Source organism: Biomphalaria glabrata, chromosome 18 (assembly GCF_947242115.1).
Source record: "Biomphalaria glabrata chromosome 18, xgBioGlab47.1, whole genome shotgun sequence".
NCBI classification, from domain to species: domain Eukaryota; kingdom Metazoa; phylum Mollusca; class Gastropoda; family Planorbidae; genus Biomphalaria; species Biomphalaria glabrata.
In genome coordinates, this window is record NC_074728.1 from 22231910 (window position 1) to 22243406 (window position 11497).

Sequence of the window (11497 nt, forward strand, 5' to 3'; positions counted from 1 at the left end):
AAAAATTAAAAAGATTTTTTATGACTGACTTACCTGCTAACATGTCATCAGTACGGGATCCCTTGTACTCTATCGGGCTGTTGCAGTAGTTAACCTTGGTGGATCCTCTGCAAGTTCCACTGACTACACCAATAGGGTCACTGCCAACCACTTGAGTTCCTGCAATAGGACAAGCTTGAAATACAATTTGGGTGGCAAATACATTCAAAATAGTCTCTGGGCTGGAAGCCACAATGGAAGAGAAAGGCTTGGAAGACCAAAGCAAACAAGGATGGGATCTATTGAACATGAAGCCAAGAAGGCAGGATTAAACGCAACTAAGATACCAGAGAGATAGAAAGATAAATAAAGAGAAAAACAGAGATAAAGAGAGAATGACAGAGATAAAGAGAGAACTAGACAGAGATAAAGAGAGAACTAGACATAGACAAAGAGAGAACTAGACAGAGATAAAGAGAGAACTAGACAGAGATAAAGAGAGAACTAGACATAGATAAAGAGAGAACTAGACATAGATAAAGAGATGACTAGACATAGATAAAGAGAGAACTAGACAGAGATAAAGAGAGAACGACAGAGATAAAGAGAGAACTAGACAGAGATAAAGATAGAACTAGACAGAGATAAAGAGAGAACTAGAAGATAGAGATGAAGAGAGAGCTAGACAGAGAGAAAGAGAAGACTAGACAGAGATAAAGATAGAACTAGACAGAGATAAAGAGAGAACTAGACAGAGATAAAGAGAGAACTAGACATAGACAAAGAGAGGACTAGTCTGAGAAAGAGAGAACTAGACAGAGATAAAGATAGAACTAGACAGAGATAAAGAGAGAACTAGACAGAGATAAAGAGAGAACTAGACATAGACAAAGAGAGGACTAGATAGAGAAAAAGAGAGAACTAGAAAGAGATAAAGAGAGAACTAGACAGAAATAAAGAGAGAACTAGAAAGAGATAAAGAGAGAACGACAGATATAAAGAGAGAACTAGAAAGAAATAAAGAGAGAACTAGACAGAGATAAAGAGAGAACTAGACATAGATAAAGAGAGAACTAGACAGAGATAAAGAGAGAACTAGACATAGATAAAGAGAGAACTAGACATAGATAAAGAGATGACTAGACATAGATAAAGAGAGAACTAGACAGAGATAAAGAGAGAACGACAGAGATAAAGAGAGAACTAGACAGAGATAAAGAGAGAACTAGACAGAGATAAAGAGAGAACTAGAAGATAGAGATGAAGAGAGAGCTAGACAGAGAGAAAGAGAAGACTAGACAGAGATAAAGCGAGAACTAGACAGAGATAAAGAGAGAACTAGACAGAGAAAGCAAAAAAAAGTGGGAAAAAAATGAGAGAAAGAGAAATATAGGGCAAAAACAAACGCATAAATAGAGAAGATTTATAATAACGAAGAAGCGCATAGGAAGAGAAAAAAAGAGAAAGAAAGAGAAAGAAAAGAAGTTTATATATAAAATATAATATAAAAGAGAAAGAAAGAATGAACATTAGAGATATAAAGAGAAAATTCAAGAGAAAAAAGAAATAAATGTAAAAAAAAATACAAAGAATTAAACGCAGAAACAGTGAAAAATAATCAAAAGAGAGAAATAGAAAGACAGAGAGAAAAAAATTAACTAGAATAACTGACCAATACAGAGGTATTTACGAGTACTGATGTAAATCCAGGGTCGTGCGCTTAAATCCAATTGAATAACTATATCTTTAAAAAGAAGACATTACCTGTCAGTGCCCCATTAAATTCAGTCGAATTGTCACAGTACGATAAAATAAAGGCCTCGGTGCTGCAATGAAATGGATATAATACTTCTCAGTAACACAACCTTGCTGTTTTAGTTCAGTAAAAAAAAAAGGTCAATATATCAATAAAGAATTCGTTAAAGGTTCTAGAAAATTAAAGCACCTACACCTAAACAAACGCTCTGACATTCTGAACATAGACAAGCCTAAACAAACGCTCTGACTTTCTGAACATAGACCAGGCTAAACAAACGCTCTGACTTTCTGAACATAGACAAGCCTAAACAAACGCTCTGACTTTCTGAACATAGACAAGCCTAAACAAACGCTCTGACTTTCTGAACATAGACAAGGCTAAACAAACGCTCTGACATTCTGAACATAGACAAGCCTAAACAAACGCTCTGACATTCTGAACATAGACAAGCCTAAACAAACGCTCTGACTTTCTGAACATAGACAAGCCTAAACAAACGCTCTGATTTTCTGAACATAGACAAGGCTAAACAAACGCTCTGACATTCTGAACATAGACAAGCCTAAACAAACGCTCTGACTTTCTGAACATAGACAAGGCTAAACAAACGCTCTGACATTCTGAACATAGACAAGGCTAAACAAACGCTGAGACATTCTGAACATAGACAAGCCTAAACAAACGTTCTGACTTTCTGAACATAGACAATGCTAAACAAACGCTCTGACTTTCTGAACATAGACAAGCCTAAACAAACGCTCTGACTTTCTGAACATAGACAAGCCTAAACAAACGCTCTGACTTTCTGAACATAGACAAGCCTAAACAAACGCTCTGACATTCTGAACATAGACAAGCCTAAACAAACGCTCTGACTTTCTGAACATAGACAAATATGAATGTTAGACTTATACACTGTTGTCTTGTAGGGGTGGACTGGTCATTTAAACATTCAGGCCAATCTACCCAATAGACCAAATTTAATGTACAGGTAGTTCCGAATTTAAAAAATTATATTTTCGAATGAAAATAGCCCAAGCAGAGTCTACACTGGCCATCGATTAACCTTTTATAAAAGGATCTTTATTAAGCTTATATCAACTCATTCTGTTTGTTTGTCGATCTGTCTGTCTGGCTAAAAGTTTGAACATGCTAGTTTTCCTCACAAACATTCTCGAATCAAGCAAAAACTTTTCACGATTCTTCACTGACGTAGACAAAACATAAAAAAAATAATTTAAAAAAATTAATAAAATTATTACTATTAAATAATTATTTTGCTTGATACCAACAAGGGCAACAAATCCTTCAATAGTCACAAATATAGTTAACTATATCGGGTTTTGTCCCCTTATGTATATTACTTTATTATTCCCACACCTATTCTCGTATTAAATTAAAATTTGAAGCAGTTATTAATTGTAGGCCAACCTAAATAAAACATGAATCAGCTAAGACATTAACCAGTTTGTCAGTTAATTTTTTAGTAACTGATTATATTGTTTGATAATGGAAAAAAAGGAAATAACTTTTACATTTTTAAGAGACATATTTGTAAGTGCGGAGTAAGATAAGTAATTAGAGGGCCTAGGCGATGTCATTTTCGTGGCCCCAAATGAAATTTAAAAAAAAACGGAAAAAATACATTTATAAAATGTATTAAGAACCCACCTGGTTCAGTCTAAAAGGTAGATTTAAACATTTGTTAAGAAACCCAGAGTCATAGTAAAGAATTAAACTTAGGCTAGAAGACATAGTGCCATAGCACTTTCTATGTTTGAGATCAGATCCAGGATTTTCATTTTCTAAAATAATTTTCAATCCTCTGTGAGGCCCTTAACTATTTGAGGACCTATGCAGCTGCCTAGTTTATTTATACTTAAGGCCGGCCCTGATTGTTATCCATAATCGATTTTTTTAGAGACTTACTTGTTGAGAAGCATGTGAAGCACATCTCCATTGTAGTAACTTTTGCCTTGGAAGGTAAGGAGGAAATTCCCCGTTGCCTTAATCTTCATGTCTATCTTGTTGTGGTAATGATAAGATAAGATAGCCACAAAGGCTGAGGGTCTATAGTAGAGAGTTGAGACTAATATTAAATGAATGTAGCTTCTATCTACGAATTAAGTGTAAACTATATTAAATGAGTGTAGCCTACATCTTATCAATGCCCTTCACTTTTCCCCTAGTCAGTTGGACCGCTGAGCAGCACAATGACAAATCACCTTTACCTTTCCCAACTAAAATCAGCTACCCTTTATCTTTATAGCGAAATCCGGAAAATCTCAGATAATAGATTTCACCAGGTATATCAGCTCTTCTGGCTTCAAAAAGATTATACCCGATATTATCAGATATTGGGGGCATAGTAGCTGATTGTTTTTTTTGTCTTCTTCGTTCTCATTTTACCATATCTGAAACCGCAAAGTGGATTCCAGATCAGGTAGTTCTCCGTAAGGTTTTTGGCTGAGTTGTAAAGGGTTTCGATTTCGAACCGAGGGGCCTGGGGTTTAAATCTTGGTGAAGACTTGGATTTTGAATTTCGGTATTTTTATAACGCCCAACCGAACATTAGATGGAAAAAAAGGAAAAAGTGTTTAGTCGTTGTGCTGGCCACATAACAGCCTCATTAACCGCCTTTGCTTTTCCCCAGCTAATATTTGGTACCCAGTATAACTGGTTTGACTCAGAGTCTACCTGTAGATTCTAAAAAAAAAAAAAATAAAAATAAAAAAATCTTTTTTTTTTCACCAGGATTCAAACTGGGACCCTCTGGTTTGGTAGCAAACGCTTTACCACTCAGCCACGTAGCAAAAAAAAACAACAACAACTCTTTAGCTAAAACACGTCTTGACTGAAGCTCAAAATATGAGACAGAAAGAACAAAGACTCCATGAAGTTCTTGTAGACAAGTCAACGCGGACACAAGCTCAATGACGGCGTTAGTGTGTGTGTCTAGTAATGATGGGCCTTAGCGTCTAGAACTCTAGGGATTCGAACTCTTACGACAGTGTCATGACGTAGTACTTCTGACCCCAGGCTATAACCGGCGCTGCCTGAAAACTGGCCATGGAATCATAGGCGTATACAAGCATGACAGTGACTCCAAACATATCCGACCCTGAGAGACGGTAGGTCCAGGTGAATCCTGTGTTGAGGGTAGGTCTGAAACAACAAATAAATGTCAAAAATATTTTTGTATAAATTTGTTTAACAAAGATCGTCCCATTTTCTTTCGGAAACCTATCTACATGGATCAAATTAATGAGTCTATTATCGATTTGAAATCAAATATTTGTTTCATTTAGCCAAATCAGCCATTTTACATATTTTAGTATTATCTTTATTTGTACAAAGACTCATTCTGTCTGTATTGTAAAAAGTGTGTACACATTATTTCTCACACACCCTTTTTTGCATCAAGATGAAACTTCGCACAATTATTCTTTGATATAGATAAGACAAGAATCAATTAAAAAAGTAATCAATTAGACAATTAATTGTTGGTAATTAATCAATTTGTTTGATACCAACAAGGGAAACTAATACTAAAATGGTTAAATTCTTATTTTATCTTATATGATACAGACGTTACTTCAAAAAAGAAGATGATAACGTCCTACGCGTCATGCATTCAGTCATGCATATTAACCAATGACCTACATTCTGTCAAGTCACTGGTTTTCCTGGCTCGCTCAAGTAGCCCATTCCATGCTCTAATAGCACTAGGGATGAAAGAGCATTTCTATAAATTTGTCCTAGCATATGGAGTGTGACTCTGTTGGTATGTTTCTGTCTTTCTGAGTATTTTGTTAAATTTTGTTTCTGTATTTCAAGATTATGGTTCAGTGTTTTATGTATAATTGCTACTTTACTTTTAAGTCTTCTATCCTGAAGGCTTTCTAAATTTAGTGATTTTACTAAAGGTGTTACTGTAGTCAAATGTGAATATTCGTTTGTTATGAATCTCACTGCTCTATTTTGTGTCTGTTCCAGTTTCTTAATGTTTTCTTGAGTTGAGGGGTCCCAAACAGGATTCATATTCTATTATTGGCCTAACCAAGGTTAAATAGCATTTTAGTTTTATGTTCTTATTTGATTTATAGAAATTTCTTTTAATAAACCCTAATGCTTTGTTTGATAATTTCATCAATATGTGGATTCCATGACAGTTTTTCATTTATTATAACACTTTGGTATTTTGCGTTTTTAGTCTGTGTTACTGGTTATCTTGTGTTGTTTTCATTGTTCTATACAGTATGCAATCGTCTGCAAATAATCTGAATTTTGTTTCTGAACTAAGGCAATTTTGTAAATCATTTATGTAAATTAAAAATATTAGTGGACCTAAGTCTGTTCCTTGGGGTACACCTGCGTTTACTGTTATTGGTGTTGATTTAGAGCAATTTATTATTACAGTTTGTTCTCTCCCTATCAGAAAATCTTTAATCCACTGATGCAGTGGACCATTAATGCTGAAATATTTTAATTTTTTTAGCAAACTATGGTGGTGTACTTTGTCAAAAGCCTTAGAAAAATCTAGTAAGATAGCATCTATTTGTTCACTATTATCTAAACCTTTTGAAAAATCATCAATTAGTCCTATTAGTTATGTTACACATGATCTATATTTCCTAAAGCCATGTTGGTATGGTGTTAGGACATTATGTTTGTCTAAGTGGTTTATAATGTTTGTACATATTAAGTGTTCTAGGATTTTACATATGATGCTGGTAAGTGATACTGGTCTGTAGTTTCCTGGGTCAGATTTTTCTCCTTTTTTAAATAGGGGGGTGACATTAGCTTCTTTGCAGTCCTTTGGTACTCTGCACTGGTTAAGTGATGCCTGAAAAAGTATTTTGAACACTGGTGCTAGCTCATTGCTTAGTTCTTTGAGTAATCTAGCTGGAATAGCATCAGGTCCAGATGCTATATTCAGTTTGATGTTGGCTAATAGTTTTTGGATTCCCTTTTCTTGTACTTCTATATCTCCTATGTTGTCTACTTGGTTCAAATTAAGTAATAAGTCTTTGTCCAGTGAGACTGATTTTGATGCAAAGTATTTGTTGGGTTTAGTCCCCTGAAATAATTGTTAACGCTATTTCTCCCTCAGGCTTTCTCCGATCAAGTTGATACTTTAAACAATTATTTATTGTACCTAACAAAACATGAATCAATAAAAAATATAATAGTCAGTCAATCAATTATTGATAATTAATTATATTGTTAGTTATCGAATAAGGGAAATAACTTATACATTATTGATACAAACAGTTTTAAGGGTGGAGCTCTTCTCCTTTAAATAAGCTTTGTTAGTTTAATTCTACTTTTTTATTAGCTCACATTTCTTTATGTAATGTCCCAGCGAAAATGGATACATAAGCTACTGCAAGTTCAAAGAGTATAAAAAAACACATATCTGGGGTAAAATACACGAAATAAAAGAAAACTGTTTTAGTATTGTTCCCACTGCAGTGTTTCAGTTCTTCTACAATTATAACTTACTTAATTATAAACTCTTCATACTACTTAGGAGAATTTCTTTTCAATCATTTCCTGATTAATATAGAGTCTTCAATTTATAGATTTCTAAACAGATTTATAAAATGCAAAGAATAAATGAAATTTTTGTCAGAAACATATTTTATTCCAAGATTAGATAATTAAATAAAAATACCGCTCTTGCCGTCTCACTTCCTTTTAACCATTTACATATTTCCTCTAAAAATAGCATCTACGGGTCATAGTACAAGTGTTACATCAGCTTGTGCATAGACGCAATCTATTCACCTGTATTTCGTTTCCATTATGTAAGTGGTAACTTGCAGTCTGTTAATCTGCATATAGGAATAGTACGTGGTGGCATCGGCGAACCAAGGTGAGGAGATAATCACCTGAACAGGAGAACACAGTTTTCTTTCTTCAGTTCTTACATAAATATTTATTACCTTGAACTACACAACCAAAACCATCCGCCCACCTTTTCTCACAGTTACATCAGAAGCACTGCACACACACACACTTCATAACACGTGCGAATTTGTTTTTTCTTTTCCCCATTACGTCGAAGACTAGCGTCATATATATATATATATATATATATATATACAGTGCTTTTTGTAAAATAAAAAAATAGGTGCCGGTACTCTATGATGGGTTGCCTAGCTTTTAACTAATAATAAATTAATAATAAACTTTAAAATACAAGAAAAGTAATAATTTTTTCCCCATATTGAAAAAGGTGTCTGTACGCCGTACCGATGCGTACTATCACAAAAAAGCATATATATATATATATATATATATATATATATATATATATATATATATATATATATATATATATATATATATATATATATACTACTTTGTTTGAAAGCACTTCACATCATTCGTTTCAAATTCAAGTTTTGCAGGTGGCTAGTAAGATCAACTGCTAATGCCAAATCCTGAACCCATCTCTCTTATTTTTCTCATTTCTAGCATCAATCATGGTTTGTGTCCCATCATAGTTAGCTTTAGCAAAGAAAAATTTTACTACAATATCTTCTCCTGCAATTTCTCAAAAACGTCCTCGCTTGTTGTGGTGTTATGCATAGAACAGAGCTCAAGAAGTTCCTCATATAGCTCAAAACTCCTTTCTAAGGCCCCAATGAATATAGGCCCTAATGAATATAGGCCCTAATGAATATAGGCCCTAATGAATATAGGCCCTAATGAATATAGGCCCTGATGAATATAGGCTCTAATGAATATAGGCCCTAATGAATATAGGCCCTAATGAATATAGGCCCTAATGAATATAGGCCCTAATGAATATAGCCAACAGCGCTGCATTCGTTACATAAGAGTACTCATCATTTGCAATGGCTTTCAATTTAGTTTCTAGCTAATTATTAAAGAATACTTAATAAGTTCAACGAAGTTAATTGTTACCTTTTTCTTTGTTTTTTTTTTTTTTGTTTTTTTACCTGAAAATCAGTGGGGATTGTTAAACGATTAATAATTTAACATAATTTTTTAAAATTTTGAGGTGGCTAAACGGGCCCGAGAACGCCGTGTTTGACGTGCCTGGTTTTGACGGTCCCCTGCGCTGAAACGGCTGCGCCAAAGCGACCATCGCGCAAAAATTGTTGTGCCAAAACGTCTTGATTCGGTTTATTCCTCCCCTCTATGAGCACATCTTATTTTGGGGTGTGTGGGTGTGTGTGTGGGGGTGTGTGTGGTTGTGGGGGTGTGGCTGTGTGTGTGTGTGATGGGGGGTCAGGCCAAACTACTGGGAAAGGTTACTTACGGTAACTGGCTCATCAGCAGTAGAGTAAAGAAACAATATCACTTGGCTATCTGAGTTGGTCATTCTGGGTGCCACAAGCACAAACTTATCCCCATACAATGGACTCCTCACTGAAAGCAGTTCCAAAAGAAAAGGATTTTGTAACGCAAAGGAAGAAATATGCTATGTAAAGAAACGGCGGCTGAGTGGTTAAGAGCGTGGCTTCCAAACCTGGAGTCCTGGTTTCAAATCTTTGTGAATACTGGGATTTTGAATGTGGGGATTTATAGGGCGCCCTGAGTCAACCCAACTCGAATGAGTACATGACTTTAGTTGATAAAAGTAAAGTCGGTTGGTCGTTGTGCTGGCCACATGACACCCTGCTCTTTAACCGTCGGCCAAGAAAGCAGTTGACCTTAACATCATCTGCCCTATAGATCGCAAGGCCTGACAGGGAAACAGGACAGAGAAATGTATGTTGGAAGAAGTAGAATTTATATTAACCAGTCTGTAAAATATCGGCGCCCTTTCCTCTTCTTCATCCTATTTCTCATATATGGAATAAGAATGGGATTTTTTATGAGTCTCTGTGTATTTGATTATTTTATGTTTTTGTATTTGTAATGTATGGTTCCAAATCCAAGTTTTATCTTATCTTATCTTATAAAATACAGACGCTACTTCAAAAAAAAAAAAAAAAAAAGAAGATGATTACGTCCTACGCGTCATGCGTCTAGTCGTACATGTTAACCAACGAGACTCGAACCCGAGACTTCTAATCTTGGAAGCCAAGCGCTTTATCGCTCATAGACAATGCCTCCGCATTAGAAATATAGTCTATATAATTTGATCTAGATCTAGATCTACATTCTGTATGATTATAAACCAATAGTGCAAAGCAGTCTTTCAATTCTTTATTATACTGTCTCGATAGTCTTTCAATTCTTTATTATACTGTCTCGATAGTCTTTCAATTCTTTATTATACTGTCTCGATAGTCTTTCAATTCTTTATTATACTGTCTCGATAGTCTTTCAATTCTTTATTATACTGTCTCGATAGTCTTTCAATTCTTTATTATACTGTCTCGATAGTCTTTCAATTCTTTATTATACTGTCTCGATAGTCTTTCAATTCTTTATTATACTGTCTCGATAGTCTTTCAATTCTTTATTATACTGTCTCGATAGTCTTTCGATTCTTTATTATACTGTCTCGATAGTCTTTCAATTCTTTATTATACTATCTCGATAGGACAATACGTTACCGTGTGTTCTTGCTAAGCCATTCGATTTCTGGAAGAACAAAGAAAATACAACAAGTGTCACGGCAAAGAGAAATGAATCCATTGCGAATCAGAGGGAACATCAAATGTGTTCCTTTTAATAGAAAATAAATCTAAAGTCGTTATTTGTTCGGACACGTCATTTTCTGTCAGAAGTTTAGAATATATTTATAATAGTTCTTTTATTGAGTTTACATTCGTTAGATAAATACATTTTTAATTTATCTTTTTATTTATAAGTGCTAAATAGTGCGTGCTTGCTTTGGCACCAAAGCTGCAGTCCCTAGTCGCTAAATATAGACTGTCACTCAATTGAACAATTAAAATTTATCTTATCTTATATAATACAGACGTTACTAAAAAAAAAGAAGATGATTATGTCCTATTCAGTCATATTAACCATTGACTTAAATTCTGCCAAGTCACTGGTTTTCCAGGCTAACTCAGGCAACCCATTCCATGCTCTAATAGCACTAGGGAAGAAGGAGCATTTGTACAAATTTGTCCTAGCATATGGAACGAGGAATGTGCCTTTATCTTTGTGTCTTTCTCTGTATTTTATTAAATTTTGTTGTTGTATTTGAAGATTATGCATTACACAGTTTACACTCCAACGGAAACATTGAGTCGCTGGCGACCCCTCACCACCAGCTACAAGCCCTCCACCAAGGAGCACAGTCAGCTACGACGTCCTTAGGACTCTAAGATAAGTTCAAAGACAAAGTGACCCGATCTCTCTCATACCTGTGGAAAAGTGATGATTAAATATTTCCCACTAAGAGATACGATGCAATCACCTATCCTGCATTTTCCTCATCTTTTATGTAAATAAACATTCCTTAAATCGTACATTTTTGTATCTTTCTCTAGTTCCTGTTTGTTGCGTACCTGTTTCCGATTTATCTTTGTTGACCCAGCATATTGCACGCTTAAAACAATCGTCCCCGATCACCAAACAAGCCACACGTTCAAGCTCTATACGCGTGTCGTCCACTGGCGGATCCAGAACTTTGGAGTGGGGGGGGGGCGATTTTTTTTTCCAAACCCTAACCCTAACGCCCAGTAAACCCTAACCCTATGCATAAACGTGCGTACAGCATATATATATAAAAAAAAATGTTGAGGCCTTTCTATTGCACGCTTGGGGGTCTGGGAAAGCGCTGTAAGTTTCTTCAGTGGGGTTCGGGGCGAAGCCCCGACA

At 35.2% G+C, this 11497-nt stretch overlaps 1 protein-coding gene across 1 annotated transcript in view; it reads right to left on the reverse strand.

The window, feature by feature from the left end:
• LOC129924060 (uncharacterized) overlaps window positions 1-10501 on the reverse strand; it is a 40717-nt gene extending 30216 nt beyond the window's left edge. Inside the window, exons 1-7 of the mRNA XM_056017810.1 lie at window positions 10279-10501; window positions 9033-9142; window positions 7529-7632; window positions 4745-4903; window positions 3668-3808; window positions 1744-1805; window positions 34-159 (exon numbers count right to left, since the gene is read on the reverse strand). Of these exons, the coding sequence (XP_055873785.1) occupies window positions 34-159; window positions 1744-1805; window positions 3668-3808; window positions 4745-4903; window positions 7529-7632; window positions 9033-9142; window positions 10279-10360 (784 nt within the window). The 5' untranslated portion in view covers window positions 10361-10501. The remainder of the gene's footprint in view (window positions 1-33; window positions 160-1743; window positions 1806-3667; window positions 3809-4744; window positions 4904-7528; window positions 7633-9032; window positions 9143-10278) is intronic.
• Between the last annotated feature and the right edge of the window lie 996 nt (window positions 10502-11497).